This window comes from Megalobrama amblycephala, linkage group LG3 (genome assembly GCF_018812025.1).
Source record: "Megalobrama amblycephala isolate DHTTF-2021 linkage group LG3, ASM1881202v1, whole genome shotgun sequence".
NCBI classification, from domain to species: domain Eukaryota; kingdom Metazoa; phylum Chordata; class Actinopteri; order Cypriniformes; family Xenocyprididae; genus Megalobrama; species Megalobrama amblycephala.
In genome coordinates this window covers 9,706,396-9,725,837 of record NC_063046.1, presented here as the reverse complement: position 1 = coordinate 9,725,837, position 19,442 = coordinate 9,706,396, and the positions used below count along the sequence as shown (strand labels likewise).

Genomic DNA, 19,442 nt, shown 5'->3' with positions numbered 1-19,442 from the left:
CTCCACTTCAAATGATTGTTCACTGGCCTATAACTAAAGGGGTTAAGTCTAATCCTCTCAGAGTTTAACTGCTATCAATGTCCTGCAAGGAAACCTAACTGGAATAAAGTCAGGAGGTTTCGAACAGGAGGAGGTTGACAATGTTCAGGTTAGTTGACGTGTGTGTCTCCATCATTTTGTAAAGCAGAGAATGATGTGTGTGTGTGATTATTGGCAGCAACATAATGTGGACATGGTGCGCTTTGCAGCTTATACAGGACGGGACTGACCCGTAAGTGACCAGCCACGGTTTACTTTAATGCACCACTTAGTTGTGAGTAAATAAGAAATAGACACCATAATAAAAGGCTGCTGTGCAACAAAGTGGTAACTCATGATCAGTTTACTTAAGAAGCAAATCGACATACAGTAAGTCTTGTTTCCAGAAAAATCTAATGAAATTTACCCAATTTTTTAATGCATAAACTCCACAAAACTTGTGAATGTATTTTGATTTAAATATGTTTTTATGAAACAAGACAAAAGATAAAGAAAATTATTTTATGCAAAGTCTGGCAAAAAATTATGACAAAAAATATAGCATATATTAAATTTCTAAGGATGCATTAAAATGATCAAAAGTGACATTAAAGACATTTATAATGCTACAAAAGATTTCTATTTCAAATAAATGCTGTTCAAAACAAAAGAATCCTGTAATTAAGCAGCACAACTGTTTTCAACACTGATAATCAGAAATGTTTCTTGTGCAGCAAATCATCATATTAGAATGATTTCTGAATTATCATGTGACACTGAAGACTGGAGTAACGATACTGACAATTCAGCTTTGATCACTGGAATAAATTACATTGTAAATATATTTCTAAAAAAAATGTAATAACATTTCATAATATTACTGCATTTTTTTTTTTTAGAGAATTATGCATAAACTTTCTTTGGAAACAAGACCTAATATCATATGTTATGTCAAGTCAATATACTTTGACATCAGCATGTTTTTTATTGAAAAACAAGACACTAAGATATAATTTTATTGCCATATGCAAAGTATGTTGCATGTCTTTGGTCTTATAACAAAATATAAACGCTGTTGATTAATTAATTCATTCAAAAACCTGCATAAGCAACTGATTGAAAGCTGTGCAACTTTTTACTTTTGGCCCTCGAGCGGTTGAATAATACAAATGCACGCGTCTTGCGGAAGAACGGTATTTTGGTTGTAGTTCGGCTCTAGTCTGCTCATCTGCGCGGATGAATGTGGTTCGAAGCACCGATGTAGCTACACATGCATACACGATATCTTATCAGCGCGAATGGACAAATAACCGTTTCTGTGTTCTTATAACTGGTAATTCCCCGCGTGTTCTCCGTTTTTAATATTCCTTGGTCAGTTTTTCTCATTGAGACAAGCATTCACCTTAACTCTACTCCCATATGCCCCACAGTAGCCGGGGCATTTTTTCTGTGTATGGATATGACGTGTACTCATAAGCGAATGACGTACTGTATGCAATTTCCCGCGAAATCCGCCCAGACAGCTGTAATATAATTCTAAGATTGACAAAAAGGTTTAAACGTTCCATTTTTAGTCTGGTTTGCCTCAGCGGTCAGCAGGTAAGATGTAAATAGCGAAACATTTAATACATGTCAACTGTTTTGTGATAGAAATGTTAAATGACCGACAGCAACATCCAGTGATGCAAGCTAGCTTTTCCCAAATATGGCCGTTTTGAATTGAAAATGTGCATTTACCTGATTCCTGAGTGTGACGAGACAAGAAACGTTTTACGTTTTCGACATATTAGGTATACAAATAAAAGTACATCTGCATATTTTAATGCAAATATTATTTGCAAATAGTTCAAAATGAGAATAGCTTTCTCATCCCTGGTCTGCATAGAATCAACAAAAGCATCAGTTGGTATAGTTTTCAGGTAGAGTTCAATAGAATTACTAATTGTCAAATTCAATTTGCTGGATCACTAAGTTGGCCCAGAATGATTCGTCTGCCTCTGGCGTAATATCTTCATTCCCACAATGCAATGCCCTGAAAAGGCCTTATCCATTGCACTCTCTCTTTGTACTGTGTGTCTGGCCTAGATTCCTTTAGCTTGGAGAAAGGCATAGGAAAGGGAAATGCTGTAGGTGTTTTGCCCCCTCCTTCCCAACATCATCCTCTCCCCCCTTCTCTTCCTCCTCAGGGAATGAAGCCCCATCTGCTACACAGTGTGTCTTGTGAGGAAACGGGAGAAAGGAGGCTGTTTCTGAGCTCTTTAGTGGCCACTTTGGAGCTCCCTTTATATGCAGACAGCTGATGGGATCTTTCCTCAGTTTGTGCTTTACTTTCAATGACTCTCCTCTTGTGATTGGCATCTTGTTCACTATAATAGTTTGGTTGACTCTCTTATCTACACATAAATGGATGTTTAGATCCTACTGCATCATATTTGATATCATTTAGAAATCATATACATTTGCATAAGCATGATCAAAACTGTTAATAAATGCCTTGTGTCATGTGATGGATAGTTTATATGCTTTTAGCGAGTAAAAGGCCTTTTAGTATAATTTTAAAAACATCCCCTTTAGGTTGTGGTACATGTGACTTTCATTGAACGTAAGTAATTGGAAGAATACATTTTTTTATATTGTTTGTTATATTTCGAAATGAACACTTACTAGACTGAAGCAACTTAGATTTATTCAATTATCCATACATAATTTTCTAGAAAACTCATGCTGAAATGTATCATATTTACTTTGGGCTTTTGAGAAACATTTATTTGTACATCTCTCAACCATCGTTGAATTGCATTATGTTTTGATCATAGGACTAAGCAATATCATATTACTAAGACATATTATTGGAAGATAGAACTGATATTTATGAGCATTTTATGCAAGTAGTCTCCTATATTGTTATAAAGGTCTCATTGATTTACATGACAAGATATAAAAATTCCATCTTACTTTTTGCCCATATCTACAGAAGAGGATTAGGGCCAAGCAATAATAAAAAAAATAAAACCATCTCGAGATTAAAGTTGTTAAATTTCCAGAAAAAACTCGTTAAATTTCGAGAAAAAAGTCAAAATAAAATGTTGAGAATAAACTCATTAAATTACAAGAAAAAACTCGTTAAATTACGAGAACAAATTCGTTAAATTATGAGAAAAATGGCGTTAAATTTTGAGAAAAAAGTCGAGATAAAATGTTGAGAATAAAGTCATTGAATTATGAGAATAAAGTCATTAAATTACGAGAAAAAAGTCGTTAAATTTAACAACTTTTTTCTCATAATTTAATGACTTTATTTTCAACATTTTATCTTGACTTTTTTTCTCGAAATTTAATGAGTTTTTTCTCATAATTTAACGAGTTTATTCTCAACATTTTATCTCAACTTTTTTCTCGAAATTTAACGAGTTTTTTCTCGTAATTTAACGAGTTTTTTCTCGAAATGTAAAAACTTTAATCTCGATGGTTTTATTTTTTTATTATTGCTTGGCCCTAATCCTCTTCCGTACATATCAGCAAGTTCACCAAATTGCATATTTTGCTTAGTTTTTAATATTTTGCTCCAAATTCTCCAGATACCAAACTACTTGAGTCATAAAAGCCTGATGTATCAAATATGATACTCACCAAAAAACACATGCCAACTTTTTTTTTTCCTCATTGTTTACAATTATTTTGTCTAAATGTTCAATCAACTGTTTCATTTAAAAAACTTTTTTTTTTTTTTTTCTGACTATTATTTCATATGTCAGGTTTTATAGGGTTAATCATGGGCAGACTCATGGAAAATTAAATCAAACTGAGCTCCTCGCACAATTAGCCGTGTTGTTTCAGACAACTGCCCTGGCTATGAATCTAGAGGCATGATAGATATGATCTAGACATATCTCATTTTGATCTTTTGGTGATCCATGGGGCTCCGTCTTTTGTGGCCAGACATGACGTTATCCTTCTGCTAATGGCTAAATGCTCACAGGAGCTAATTAGGACTTGTTTTCTGTAATGAGTGAGAAGAAATGAGGGTTCAGCCAGGGTAAAAATAAGTCTTTCTACCCAGCCTGTTGTTTCCTTATTCATTTGCGCATCCCTTCATGTATATGTAGTGAGGAATTACTATTTCAGACTTTCTTTCTTAGTTCTACAGCTCTTTAACAGCAGCCATCTCATTATCCAAAAAGAGAGGGAGTGTTTCAAACTGAAAATAGTAGTTCTAAGCTGGGCCAATTACATGGTGTTAAGAAAGCCGGATTTTCACTGATGTGTTTCAGTGTGCTGGTTCAGAAAGTGTTCAGTGTAGTTCACTAATAAAGGGTGAATGAGCTTCAGGATTTCAAACTCTGTTGAAATTCAATGATGCCTAGTAGAATATAAAAGTTTATGATTCTTCCACATTTTGTTCATTATGATAATCTTCACAAATTAACTCAACCTTTATGAATTTTAAAGCCTTAAAAGGTGCAATTGTACATTTTTGAGAGGCTAGCAATAGCTATAGATAGCTTTCAAATCATAACATCCCACCCTCTCTTCAGAGTGCTCTCCAAAGCCATGCCTCCTCAGGGTTGCCAGGTTTTCACAACAAAACCCGCCCGATTGCTACTCAAAATTGCTACGTTTCAGGGAGGGTCCCATGGTAAAAGTCTCGTTCCAGGGGGTAAAATCCACATTTTTGGTGGGGTCCCCCTGGTAAAATTCACATCCCAGGAGCTATCATGTCATTTGTGGTCACTTCAACCCTTGGATATGAAAAACAACCCCTGGTAACAGTGTAAAAGTACCCCAATTCCATGGGAAAACTGCAGACTTGGCAACACTGGCCTCCTCTAAAACACATGAATGCGCACGCGCACACACACACACACACACACACACACACACACAGCTGCTCTGGGTAAAACGTCACAAGAGACAGCGTTAAACTACCTCATGTCTCAAAGCACATAACATTACAATAATAATGAACATAAAGAACAAGCTTGTACCTGACTGCTGCAGATTCATTTCGGTATTGAATTGATGTTGACATGAAAATGCATAATTTCGGAGTCTGAGGATGTGAACAGCTCTGGTTAGGACGTCACGGGTTGCCATTTCTTAAGAAGCTCGTCGTTTTGATTCTGTAGGAACTGTAAATGGTGGCTGCTGTTTGTCTGTCTCATGAAATGCGCTGATGATGTATGATGTCTGCAAAAGTGCCTGTCCAGGTGTTTTAACAGGCAGGTACTACTTTGTATTATTTCTGACCGAATATAATGATAGGATGAACATTTTATGGTCCTACGCCTTCCACAGATGATATATATAAAAATACATTTAGACCGTTTATCATGGTGATTGCTATCAGGATATGAGGAGACTTTCAACCAGTATAACAAAAATGTTTCTGTAGCGAATCACCTACTGCACCTTTAATACAATCGGCAGAAAAAAAAAAATCCAACAACTCTTTCAGTCTTAAAAAAATGTTTTAAAAGATTCCAGTTAGGCTTGTTCGAGATGCATTGGCGCTGTGCAGACATCAAAGTACCACGAGAGCGATTGGAGAGCAAACAACTCCTTATGCTTTTGAATCGCTCTCGCGGTACTTTGATGTCATACGCCGATCGGTCTGCGCAGCGGAATTGGGCTACTTTTACCCTGTTGCCACGGGTTGTTTTTCATGTCTGCGGGTTGAATTAACCCAAAATCCGTGATATTTAGCCCCTGGAATGCGAAATTTACCAGGGGAGCCCCACCAAAAACGCGAACCCCCCCCCCCCGGAACGCAATTTTTACTGAGGGACCCCCCTGAAATGCGATTGGGCTAGTTTTGAGGAGCAATTGGCAGAGGTGTAAAGAGTACCTGAAAACCAAACGTGAGTAAAAGTACTGATACCTTACATCGAAAATGACTCGACTACAAGTTACAAGTAACCAATTCCAATAAGACTTGAGTAAAAGTCTTAAAGTATCTGATTTTAACAGTAGCCTACTTGAGTATTTTACTCAAGCTGAATGTAAGATGCACTGGTCCTCAACACCTGAGAGACATGCTGGTGAAAATAATAAACAATTGATTTGTAAGATGAGAAATCAAGTTTATTTTCTAAAATCAAAATAAAACTGAACACCTCAATGTTGCAATAAATCAAGGTCGACACAACAACCTTTTAGACGTCTACAAACTCTCAAGTCTCAGTTGAGCTCAAGTGCACAGAAAGGCCTTAAGTAAACCAATATCCGTCAAAACGGTCTTGTCAATATAGCGGATAAATAAAACAATGTGGTAGCACTTTATAATAACTCATACTCTGAAGCATTAGTTTAGCATTAGTAAATAGTCAATTCATCATTTATAAAGCATTAATAGACTATAATTGTATTTTCATAATTTAGAAAAGATAAATTGATCATTAATAAAGTATGTATTATATTACTTACCAGTTATTTATTAGTTGTCAGTGGTTCATAAGATAATTTAGAAAGTGTAAGTACATTATTAATAAACTATTTAAATGTACATTTATGCATCTTATTATTTAGACATGTAGTATTAGTTACTCAGTGCGTTAATAAATGCTTTATTAATACATATAACCTACTGTAATTCATGATTTATTTAGATAGTTATAAAACATTGAGAAGTGGTCAATTAATTTTTGTGAGCTCATCTAAAAAAGAGAGTAAAAGTTGCCAATATATTTGATACTCAACAACTAAAAAGTAGCCAAAAAGATACAGTAACTAATTACATTTACTCAAATACTTTACACCTCTGGCAATTGGGCGGGTTTTGTTGTGAAAACCTGGCAACCCTGCTGCGTAGTACTGATGCAACTCGAACAAGCTTATTAGTTAGCAAGAACGTGAGTATGAACACAATGAGGCTGTGGAAAGTGAGATGAGTTTACCTGTTCGGTGTTCTGATGTTAAATGTCTCAGACAGTCTCTGTGGTCCCATATAGCCACTTTTTAGCAACCGCCTTTTTCAAGATACCAAAAAAAAAATCACAAGGTATTACTAGGTATTACACAAGGTATTACTAATGTATTTTATGTAAAAGAATAAATCTTGAGCTTAACCATATATTGAATAAACCACAGATCTTATTGGCATTTAACTAAAACCCATTAAAAAATGTGCTAAAATACCTTGTTTTGGGGTTTCCTGAAACATTCAATGATGACAAGACTTTTATTTTCGGTTGAACTAACCCTTATAGTTTTTCTTGAATAGTTAGACAGGGGTGCATTTCCTAAAGGCATCATTAGCCAACTATAGTCTGAAGTTCCATTGTTCTCTGTTGGTAACGACGGAACTTGCTTTTGAGAAACGCACCCCTGATCAGATGTTCAGCTTTTTCAGTAGAGCAAAAGATGAACGGCAGGGAGGGTTCCCATTAAAGGAAAACACTGCCACTGTGTGGCTGAATATTCTCAAACAACCACTGTATAGAGACTTATGAAGGGTTGCTTTATTCACATTCTTACTTACAGATCTGCATTTATTGTACTTATTCTGTAATAAGAAATAAAATCTTATGAGAAGTACACACCAAACCATCTGTCATTAAATATGTATAAGTAATGATTATAATAAAAAATGGAAAAGTATACTGTCAACATAGTATCAAAGAGTACCAAAATAACCATTCAATAACATCTGTGATATACATAATATCCTCCTGAGCAGAAGAAAACACTGGAAAATACAAATCGGAATTACAGGTACAATTACTGTACCACTAGATATACAAACCATATTGCACAAAAATACAATTTTTAAGAGGAGAGTGTAGTTAAAAATCAGTTTTCACCAGTAGAGTTTGTCAGAGGCACTTACAATGCACTAATTTTCATGCGTGTTGCGATTTTTCCCGCCTGCAATAATTAAGATGTAAATAAAATATTAAAAAGGCGTGTGCATAATAAAAATAAGTTCAAAAGAACTAAACCACATATGGAAAACTTTGTTACAATATAAATTTAGTTCTCTGTTCAACAAAAATATGTGGCTTGTATAGAATGAGACTTTACAAAACATATTTTACAAGACTGATAAAACAAAATACAAAATAGCAAAAGCAAAGCATTACATTGTATTGCACTCATACTGTACATGATGTGTCGTTCAGGCATTGCATCTACAGATGAATATTTAAGGCCCAGTGTGGTGTATACTTTTACCATTCAGTTTATCAAGTTATATTTTTCCATCACTCAACGCAACAGAGCTGCTGCTTTATAATATAAGTGTTAATATGCATCTGTCTCATTAACCAAGGTGCTTCAGCTCGACCCAGCGGTAAAGACCGGACCATCTGATGGGGATGATTTCAGTTCACTCAAATAAAATAAGCAGATCAACTGCAATTCACCTTTTTAAATACATGTTCAAATCATTCCCTGGCCGTCGATTCCTGGCACCTTCGAAGGTTCTTCACACAGAATGTTCTCAGGAGATCAGTGTTTCCCTTTCTAGTGTCTACGGTGATGCTCTCCTTCTCTTGTAGGGACTGTGAAAACTGCAGCTGCTCAGTTCGGTGTACTGCGCCTGAATGAAGAAGAAAAACAATTCAAGATGCCAGAAGCTTCCAGATAAATGAGCAAACTGAGAAAAGGCAGAAAAAGCCATGTTTCCACCGCAGGAACCCAGGAACTAGGGACTTTGGGGTGGCACTGTTTTCTGACTGCGGGGACCAGGATCTAAATTAAGTTCCGGGTAAAAATTTCCCCCTCAGAAAGTCCCTGCTCACGAGGTAGTACTTTTTCAAAGTTCTGGAACTTTTGGGGGTGGGACTTGGGCGCTGAACATGCTGACTGGTTGAGTTCACAGAGCATTTTGATTGGTTGACTCCATGTAGCATGTTATTTCAACCACCATTTTTAAAATTGTGTTGCGGTGTGTGAAGTATGAGTTGTTTGCTATTCGAATCAACAATGGAGTTTAAGAATTATGACTGATGTACCAAACAAGGTTCAGGCTTCCAGAAATCCAGTGGGAACTGCACAATCCTAGGTCACCAGACTAAACTTCATGGTACTTTAGACCGCGATGGAAATGCAGACAGCCACAGGAATCGGATACTCATTATATAATTTAAATTTCGATTCCTCTTATCGATTCCTTTGTGTTCAGTTTAATGTGATTTTAAACCATGCATTCAGGCGCGAGAAGACGCTGTTTTCTGTGCTGCGCACACATCCAAAGCATGCACACAGAAAGCCGTCTCTCATATAGTGCTCAAATACTGAACTGAGTTCTCTTTCACGTCTTCTTGCACTTGAATGGACAAATACACACAAAATGATGTCAAAATATCCTTGTGAACACAGTCCGTTATGCCTTAAGTGAACATAAACAGTTGAGAAAGAAAACACAGGTCTAACAGTATATTGAATCTGGGCTGGATTTCCCAAAACCTTCTTAATGCTACGTCATTCTTAAATTATGCCTTAAACTGTACCTTAACGTTAATACGTGGTATTCAGCTACACTGAAATGTTTTGCAAAAAGACTTAGAATAAATGTGAATGATACCTTATTGGAATTTAAACTAGGAATCGATAAGAATCATAATTGATAAGCAGAATCGTAATGGAAATGACTAAAATTCAAATAATACCCAAACCTAACTTTTAACATTTTTTTACCAGTTCTTTCTACGGAAGCTTGCTTGTTTCCATCATAGAATAAAAAACAAAAAACGATAATTGCAACTCTTTGGGCCCTATCATACACTCGGTGCAATGTGACGCCAGGCGCGACGAAAGTGTTTTTTGCTAGTTTCAGCCCGACGCAGTTATCATTTCATGTCCGGTGCAAACGTTGTTTAAATAGCAAATGCACTCGTGCCCATCTGTTCGCCCATGGGTGTGCTGGTCTGAAAACGAGGTGTATTCAGGTGCATTGTTGGCGTGTTGCTATTTTGAGGTAACTGAAAACGACTGCCACAGTATTTTTTAGTTATTTAAAGGGCGTGTTAGTTATATGTTACACACAGAGGGATGGGCAGCAGCACACAAACATGCCAAGTATAAAAAATAAAAGGATTACAATGTACATAAAGATAAAAATGCCTACATGTGACAATGGATAGTCAGTACATGTATCAGAATTAGCTATTTGCAGTAATGACAAATGAAATTGGCTAATTATTTGACCAATCGTGGCAATACACACATGTATTTACACATGTATGACTCACCAGGTTGTGAGTGTCTATATTCCACCATGTAAATAGCGAATCCGCTATGCTGCGAGCGCACCTGGTTTTTAAAGGGAATGGGAGATGAGACTCCGATTGGTTTATTGCATGTTATGCTCAAAACACACCCATGACTCATTAAGAGAACAGGGACAACCCTTTTGGACCATGCGCCTGGCACGCCGACCATTTTCCCCGTCCTTAAACTAGCAAAATGGGATTCGGACGACCTAAGTGGACCTGCACCATGCGCTTCAGACCATGTCCTTAGATCGTTAAAATAGGGCCCTTTATCTCACAATTCAGACTTTATAACTCACGATTGCAAGACTTTTTTTTTCTTGAAATTGTGAGTTTATATCTCTTAATTCTGAGAAAAAAGTCAAAGAATTGCAATTCTGACTTTTTTTTATGATAATAGGGAGTTTATATCTCGCAATTCTAACTTTATTTCTCATAATTCTGACTTTTTTTCCTTGGTGAGGTACTGTGAGACAATTGCAATTGCAAGAATTGCAAGAATTGTGAGAAAAAGTTACCTTTTTTTTAATTCTGTAGTGGAAAGAGAAGTATTAAGAGAAGTTTGTTTATTATTGTGTTCAATTGTCGGATGAGTTACATGACTGATCATAGCAGCAAAAATGAGAGGGCAACTCAATTTATGTACAATAAAAAAAAAAAAAATACTAGTTATTTCTTTAGATGTTAAACTTTTTTGCCAGGACCTTTAAATTATATTGACATATTTATACCTATTGATAAATGGGCAATGATCTTATCCATACAGAAAACATCACATTACGATATAAAAAAGCTGAAAAGTTTACAGATTCCACCATTTTAGAGTATAGTCCTTATTTTTAGTAAATTCTGTGGTAATTACCATTTGGACATCTGAAGGCACTCTGGAGAGAAAATCCATCAACTCATTGTTTTCAATGGCATAAGGATTGCGCAGTTTCTTTGTGAATTTATGTATACCTAAAAAAAAAATGAACATAATGCTGAACAATCTCTAGTACTGATAACTGACAGTTAAATTGAATAAAAATGACAGTAAAGATAGTACTGATATCTCTAGATCAGGAACTTTCGTGTTTGTTTTTAATTTGCTTATTTCACAGAAAAAATATATTCCATTGTTAGAGAGTAACACAGCTGTAAACTTACCCCATAATAAAATAATGTAGCGTACTGGAATAAAGTAAGTGATCACTGTGGCCATAATGAGAACCAGAAAGGCCAAATTAGACAAGAATGGCACTGACCAGTTGAATGTACTGAGGAGAAAAAAAAAGAAAGACATGTTGCAGTTTTACAATGAGTACAATGAAATTAATTCGTCTTTTTGAGGGCGTCATCTTACCAAAAGAGTTCAAATATTCTTTCATGATATAAGCTTCTGGGTCAATGGAATTGTGCTAATTTTCAAAATAAATGAAAATATATCCATGCATTCTTTTGGATATTTCTTTAATGCAGTCTTAGTGAACATAAGAGACTTCTGAACACTAGTGTGTATTTTATGCAATTAGCTTTATTCTCTCAATATCTATTACAAATTGCCAAACATATTACTGTATGTGAGAGCAGAAAATGTAAATGAAGGAGCAAAAACAACACATACTTCTTTATTCTTTCACCAAAGCATGCTATCTCCTCCAGAAGGTTCTGAACTGTTATGACAATCTCTTGAACCATGTGGATTTTCTCCATCAAACCTTTTCTTTCAGATTCCTACAAGAAGACACATTTTAAATCAAAACTAAAGACTGAGGACATAAAATGCCATGCTTATTTACTGGAATGATTGAATGTTTGATGGAAAGAATTATACCTTTTCATCTTCATCTTCTTCTTCATATAACTCCATGGTGTCCTGCAAGAGAAAGGCTTTACTTTTAAGCATTTTAAAATTAAAGTTAACCAGGTCCTAAGAGAATGCTTTTAAATTTTATCTGAAACGACGATACATATCAGAAGATGTCAGCCTGTCACATTTACAGTCAGTTTCAAACCGCTAGAACAAATGCTAACTAAGGCCCTGTTTACACCTGGTATTAAGATGCGTTTTGCTCGATCGGATCACAAGTAGATGAGGAAGACACATTACCGTTTACACCTGGTGTTTAAATCTGTCTCTTTTATCCACTTTCAACCATTTCTGTCCTGATTTCATCGAGGGGAGGGTCTATGGGCGGGTAAATGTATGGGCTTTTTCAGATCTTTCGATCTAATGGACAAAATAAGTTCACGCAATTTACACATGAACGCGACCGGAGACAACAGAAAAACATAGAGAGAGCATCAGCTTTCGTTTCTGCTCTGACAGCCGCAAGACCGTCTGAATGCTGAGAGTGCGAGTTAGAAATCAGGAAAAGGTGAGAGAACATTGTGCTTGGTACATTTTTTTATCTTTAAACCAAACTCGGGTCTTCAGCCAACAAAGTTTAAATCCCGTTTGACTAGCGTGCTTCCCATAATGTTTATGCGTTAGGTCAGTAGATGGAGAGTAGATGGTCTTTTATGGCTGTTTGAACACTTTCAACCACATGAGCGTTTACACTATGAAAGCAATCCGGTCAAATGTGTTTTCAACTACCTCTGGAAGTGATCGAAAATGGACAGGCTTATTTAGCGTTGTCCACTTGTGATCCGATCGATCAAAATGCATTTTAATACCAGGTGGAAACAGGGCCCTAAATTCCCAGCTGAAACAATCCACTCTGTTTGATATTCTATTATGAAAGAAAACAAGCTGGTTGTCTGGAGTCTTACTAAAATGTGCAATTAACCCTTATAGGGTCTTTGGGGTCTTTTTGACCCCAAATGATGTTTGCTAAAATTTAAAAAAAAAATGGCATGAAACTTTGTACAGTGGTTAAGATCTACAAATAATAATTTTTTAAAAAAATGGAACGATATCTTGTTTTTATGTTAGTGTAAAAAAAAAAAAACTCATGGTCACACTCATGGTCTTTGGGGTCTCCTTTTTAAAAACAAATGTAATTTTACTCTGTTTATTAATGTTTTTACTTCATATTTGTGCAGTTTTTGGAGGATTTATCATATCTTTTAAATTTATATAAATAAATAAAAAAAATATTTTTTTGAAGGTTTCATACAAAAACAGCTTTTTATGTAAAATTCACTTTATAAAAGACTCACATTTCTAACTTTCATTCATGGGAATAACATGGATAATTTGACATGGTTTAGTGTAAGATTTTTGCCCATCTTTTGGAAAATGCAGTTTTAAAAGTAAAAAATTATCACTTTTACCAGTAGATGGCTGCAGAGCTCCACTATTTGCTATGTGTTATTTGACTGACTAAAAGACATCTTTTCACAAGTTTTTTTCAGTTGGATCAATATCTAAATATTATGAAAATCACAATTATGACAATTACTTTTTGTCTCAGTTTAACTTTTTTTTGTACTGAAAAAAATAAGTTTTTCAATAATCTTGATTTTGAGGATGAATTTTGTCCATTTTCTAAGCGGGGTCTCATTATAATGTAACAATATTGAAAAACTGAATTTTTTCAGTACAAAAAAATGCTAAACTTCAACAAAAAGTATTTTTTATTGTCATAATTGTGATTTCATAATATTTAGATATAAATCCAACTGAAAAAAACTTGTGAAAAGATGTCTTTCAGTTAGTCAAATAGCACATAGCAAATACTGGAGCTCTGCAGCCATCTACTGGTAAAAATGATAATTTTTTTACATTTAAAACTGCATTTTCTAAAAGATGGGCAAAAATCTTACACTAAACCATGTCAAATTATCCATGTTATCCCCATTAATGAAAGTTAGAAATGTGGGTCTTTTATAAAGTGAATTTTACATAAAAAGCTGTTTTTGTATAAAAACCTGTTTTAAAAATGCTTTTTAATTTTTCATATAAATTTAAAAAAATATGATAAATACTCCAAAAACTGTGGAGTAAAAACATTAATAAACCGAGTAAAATTACATTTGTTAAAAAAAACAAAAAAACAATTATGTTGTTACAAAATTACATTTTGTTGTCTGGGGTCTCTGGAGACCCCAAAGACCCGGAGTGTACACCCCAAACGAAGACCGCACAAGGGTTAAGCCAAAAATCACCCACTAGGTCTCTGGTGACTCTCTCAGAAGCGATCTGGAGATAGTTCCATATGATGAGAAGGACCATGAACAAGGGCAGCATGTAGAAATCCCAATACCACACTGTAAGAAGAAAGACCTACAGGAGAACACGTTGAAGATTTAGCTTTCATGAAGACTGAAACTAATGAAGGGTCACATATTCATCACACATTTACATAATCACAATGCTTCTCTTAACAGTTCATACATTTACATGATTAATTATAAAATAAAATGCGGTTACACTTTATCTTAATGATCCCCTTCAGACATTTTGTTGACTATAAGTAACTTTGGACCTACATGTCAACTAACTCTCATTAAAATTAGAACAGGTTAGGGTTCAGGTTAGTAGAATAAAGGTGCAATGTTACTTATAGTCAACAGAATGTCTAAAGGTGACCATCAAAATAAAGTGCTACTCAAAATGTTTCACTAGATAACAGAATAAGCATTTACATTTTGCTGGACATGGTAGTATCCTTTGAAATACCTTTTGCCAATAATATGCAAATATCAGAGTATATGATATGATACCATGGTACTGAATGAGCACCATCTGAAACCACGAGTCTTAACTGTAAGATAAGCTGCTATAAAAAAGTAACCCAGCATTTCTACGATTTATTGCTGAATCATATAGCACAAAACCACAAAAAATGAATCATGAATGAGACTGACCAGAAATGCTATGGTGCTCCTCTGCACGCTTTCCCACTGGAAACAGCTTTTGATGAACTGGTTGACGTGGCACACTGCACGATAAATGTTCCTCACGCGAACAACATTCCTGGCAAGAACCTGTTAATATAACAATCAGCAGCTCATAATTTTCGCAAAGATACAAATGAAAATTTCAGATGACTTTTCTGTGTGGATGTTACCCAACTCATGCTACAGTCAAACCAAAATTCAGACACCTTGAACATTTCATTCAATAAATCAGTTTATTCACTATAGTTTAAAAAAATGGTAATAAAATATGACAAGATCTCAGAGTTAAACTGTGCCAGAAAAAATGTATCTTAATTATGTCAGATAACACTTAAGACACGGTCAGGTCAAAGTGTCTGAATAATTTTTACTGGTAGTCCACTGTATGAAGAATTTTTGGGTATAATATGTCACAGTTTACTTCATTTTGCTATCCTCACTTACATAAATGCACTATAGTGTCCTGCACCCACTAGTAAAAATATCGAAAATGTCTGAATTAATTTTTGGTTTGACTGTATATATTATACTGATGCTAGCAGGGGTTTTAAAAGTGTGGCGCAGAGTGGTAAAATAAATAAATAAAATAATTAATTAAATAATTATTCATAATAATAATAATAATAATAATAATAATAATAATAATTTAAATCAATACATTATAAGGAAAAAAAATATGTTAAAAACCGAAAAGCAGGTTTTTGTGACAAGAGACGTCGTTATGTTTCCACTCTGTTTTTGATCAGATCATTTTAAAACATAAGCGAATGCATTCAAACAGTCAGTCCAAAACAGCCCTAAAATGCAGAGAAAACCCAGCTGATTTCATCAGAGTTGGTGGAAAGAATAGTGTATTTGGCTTCAAAGCACAATCTCTCTCTTATTCTGTGATTGTTTCAGAGCAGCCCAAGCCATTTCTCATCGTGCTGTGAGACTGAACGGCAGCTCAAAACACCCAACCGCTGCATGAGCATATGATACGCAAACTACAGTACATCTCTCAGTTGGATAAAGTAAACCATGTCGTAAAGCTAGTAAAGTTTTGATGGATGAGGAGATGAGAGTCTGTTATTATTTATGCGCAAACAAACCCTGTGTGTGTGCGGCGCTCTCAATGCACTGATCGCTATTGAAAATGAGTAAATATAAGGCGGTGGGTAGGCGCCATTTTGTATATTATGTCAAAAGGGAGGCCCACTGTCTTTGAATTGAAAACTCTGAACGTCATACCTTCTTAGAAAACTTGACATTGTCCTCAAGAAACTTCTGTTCTCTAGGCGTGAAGGTCCTAATGCTTGCTTTGACCTGGTCAAAACATTGATCAAACAAACACTAAAAATATGCCCAATATCTAAACATATTACATATTTCACAGATACTTTATTTGCACAAGAAAATGTATCCGAGCTCAACTTTTTTTCTCATATTCTGTAAGTAAGATGCTTATTGTCATTGAACACAATACAGTGAAATTTAGAGTGGCAACTCTCAGAGAGCAAGAGACACTTATACTGTATATGAACAAAAAAAGTAAATATTTCAGAATTAAAAGTATATAGAAAGAAGTATACTGTGTATATATACACATAATACATACATATACAGTACAGTCCAAAAGTTTGGAACCACGAAGATTTTTAATGTTTTTAAAAGAAGTTTCGTCTGCTCACCAAGGCTACATTTATTTAATTAAAAATACAGTAAAAAACAGTAATATTGTGAAATATTATTACAATTTAAAATAACTGTGTACTATTTAAATATATTTGACAAAGTAATTTATTCCTGTGATGCAAAGCTGAATTTTCAGCATCGTTACTCCAGTCTTCAGTGTCACATGATCCTTCAGAAATCATTCTAATATGCTGATTTGCTGCTCAAGAAACATTTATGATTATTTTCAATGTTGAAAACAGTTGTGTACTTTTTTTTTCAGGATTCCTTGATGAATAGAAAGTTCAAAAGAACAGCATTTATCTGAAATACAAAGCTTCTGTAGCATTATACACTACCGTTCAAAAGTTTGGGGCCAGTAAGAATTTTTATTTTTATTTTTTTTTAAAAGAAATTAAAGAAATGAATACTTTTATTCAGCAAGGATGCATTAAATCAATCAAAAGTGACATTTATAATGTTACAAAAGATTCGATTTCAGATAAACACTGTTCTTTTGAACTTTCTATTCATCAAATAATCCTGAAAAAAAATATTGTACACAAATATTTTGTACAATTGTACACATTAAATGTTTCTTGAGCAGCAGATCAGCATATTAGAATGATTTCTGAAGGATCATGTGACACTGAAGACTGGAGTAACGATGCTGAAAATTCAGCTTTGCCATCACAGGAATAAATTACTTTGTGAAATATATTCAAATAGAAAACAGTTATTTTAAATTGTAATAATATTTCACAATATTACTGTTTTTTACTGTATTTTTAATTAAATAAATGTAGCCTTGGTGAGCAGACGAAACTTCTTTTAAAAACATTAAAAATCTTAGTGGTTCCAAACTTTTAGACTGTACTGTATACAATATTATGCATAAATATATTGCATAACAATTATTATTAAATTATTTACTTAGACATAACACATTGAATAAGTATATTGCATATTTAAATGTATATATTGCACTCTGAAATGTACATATATTGCGCATAAAGCCACTAAATGCATATTGTAGTGTGTAGTAGTGCATGAATTGTAGTTCATTCAAAGTTAATAAAAGTAAATATAATTTACAGTGGCATGAAAAAGTATGTGAACCACTTGCAGAATCTGTGAAAATGAGAATTATTTTAATAAAATAAGAGGGATAATAAAAAAATGCATGTTATTTTTTATTTAGTACTGTCCTGAGTAAGATATTTTACATAAAAGATGTTTGCATTTAGTTCACAAGACAAAACAATAGCTGAATTTATTCAAATAACCCCATTCATAAGTATGTGAACCATTGATTCTCAATACTGTGTGTGGTTACCTGATGATCCACGACTGCTTTTATGTTTTGTGATGGTTGTTCATGAGTCTCTTGTTTGTTCTGAGCAGTTAAACTGAGCTCTGTTCTTCAGAAAAATCCTCCAGCTCCTGCAGATTCTTCAGTTTTCAAGCATTTTTGCATATTTCAACCCTTTCCAGCAGTGACTGAAGGATTTTGAGATCTGTGTTTTCATACTGAGGACGACTGAGGGACTCAAACGCAACTATTAAAAAAAGGTTCAAACATTCACTGATGCTCCAGAAGGAAACACGATGCATTAAGAGTCGGAGTGTGAAAAGATGAATCTCAAAATCATACACACTCATGAACAACATCACAAAACATAAAAGCAGTCGTGGATCATCAGGTAACCACACACAGTATTGAGAATCAATGGTTCACATACTTATGAATGGGGTTATTTTAATAAATTCAGCTATTGTTTTGTCTTGTGAACTAAATGCAAACATCTTTTATGTAAAATATCTTACTCAGGACAGTACTAAATAAAAAATAACATGCATTTTTTTTATTATCCCTCTTATTTTATTAAAATAATTCTCATTTTCACAGATTCTGCAATGGGTTCACATACTTTTTCATGCCACTGTAGGTTTATCTAAGACTAATTGAGCTATAGATTAAAGGCATAATCTCTCTGTTGTCATCTGTCAAGACTCACAGAATTGTAGATGACTTCCAGCTCCAGTATTATGGCTCCTTTAGACAGTCCTCCCAAGTTCTCTTTCCTCAGAGGACAAGCAACCTGCTGACCGTTACGAATCTGTTGCAACAAAGAAACATTAAACTAAATTCAAACATATTAATATATCAATTCTGAGCAATTAAGACGTTTTGCTCTCAATGCAATGAAAAATTTCAATATTCTGCACTTACTGAAAGTAAAGGAAGAGCCACCTTCCCCAAGAAATCTGGGGCTTTGTCGCCATCCTCATCAAACACAGTCACTTCCAGAACTTCATGAATGTCTTTTACTGGGCTGCTCGTGAAGAGAAATTCAATAAATGTCACTATTAATTCGATATACCTGTAAATATAGAGTTGACATTGATTACTGTTTAAAAGTTTGGGGTCTGTAAGATGTTTCCACCAAGGAAAAATATAGTAATAACAGTAATATTGTGAAATATTACTACAATTAACTGTTTTCTATTTTAATATATTTTACAATGTAATTTATTCCTGTGATCAAAGCTGAATTTTCAGCATCATTACTCCAGTTTTCAGTGTCACATGATCCTTCAGAAATCATTCTAATATGATGATTTGCTGCCCAAAAAACATTTTTTTATTATTATCGAAGTTAGAAAGAACAGCATTTATTTGAAATAGAAAAGTTCTGTAACATTATACATGTCTTTGCTGTAATTTTT

The 19,442-nt window shown here is 34.5% G+C and overlaps 1 protein-coding gene and 1 long non-coding RNA gene across 5 annotated transcripts in view; one reads left to right on the top strand and one right to left on the bottom strand.

Moving 5' to 3' along the window:
- The first annotated feature begins 1,478 nt into the window (after positions 1 to 1,478).
- LOC125264104 lies at positions 1,479 to 2,525 on the top strand. The gene is made up of 2 exons (XR_007183976.1): positions 1,479 to 1,617; positions 2,205 to 2,525. It is a non-coding gene; the product is annotated as an uncharacterized LOC125264104 (long non-coding RNA).
- A 4,928-nt stretch (positions 2,526 to 7,453) lies between these two features.
- mctp2b (multiple C2 domains, transmembrane 2b) overlaps positions 7,454 to 19,442 on the bottom strand; it is a 41,683-nt gene continuing 29,694 nt past the window's right edge. For all 4 annotated transcript variants that reach the window (XM_048183758.1, XM_048183756.1, XM_048183757.1 and 1 more), the window contains 10 exons: positions 18,946 to 19,048; positions 18,731 to 18,832; positions 16,290 to 16,364; positions 15,027 to 15,146; positions 14,329 to 14,442; positions 12,046 to 12,087; positions 11,836 to 11,945; positions 11,379 to 11,488; positions 11,092 to 11,189; positions 7,454 to 8,554 (listed from right to left, as the gene is read on the bottom strand). In XM_048183758.1, coding sequence (XP_048039715.1) covers positions 8,486 to 8,554; positions 11,092 to 11,189; positions 11,379 to 11,488; positions 11,836 to 11,945; positions 12,046 to 12,087; positions 14,329 to 14,442; positions 15,027 to 15,146; positions 16,290 to 16,364; positions 18,731 to 18,832; positions 18,946 to 19,048 — 943 coding nt within the window. In that variant the 3' untranslated portion in view covers positions 7,454 to 8,485. The remainder of the gene's footprint in view (positions 8,555 to 11,091; positions 11,190 to 11,378; positions 11,489 to 11,835; positions 11,946 to 12,045; positions 12,088 to 14,328; positions 14,443 to 15,026; positions 15,147 to 16,289; positions 16,365 to 18,730; positions 18,833 to 18,945; positions 19,049 to 19,442) is intronic.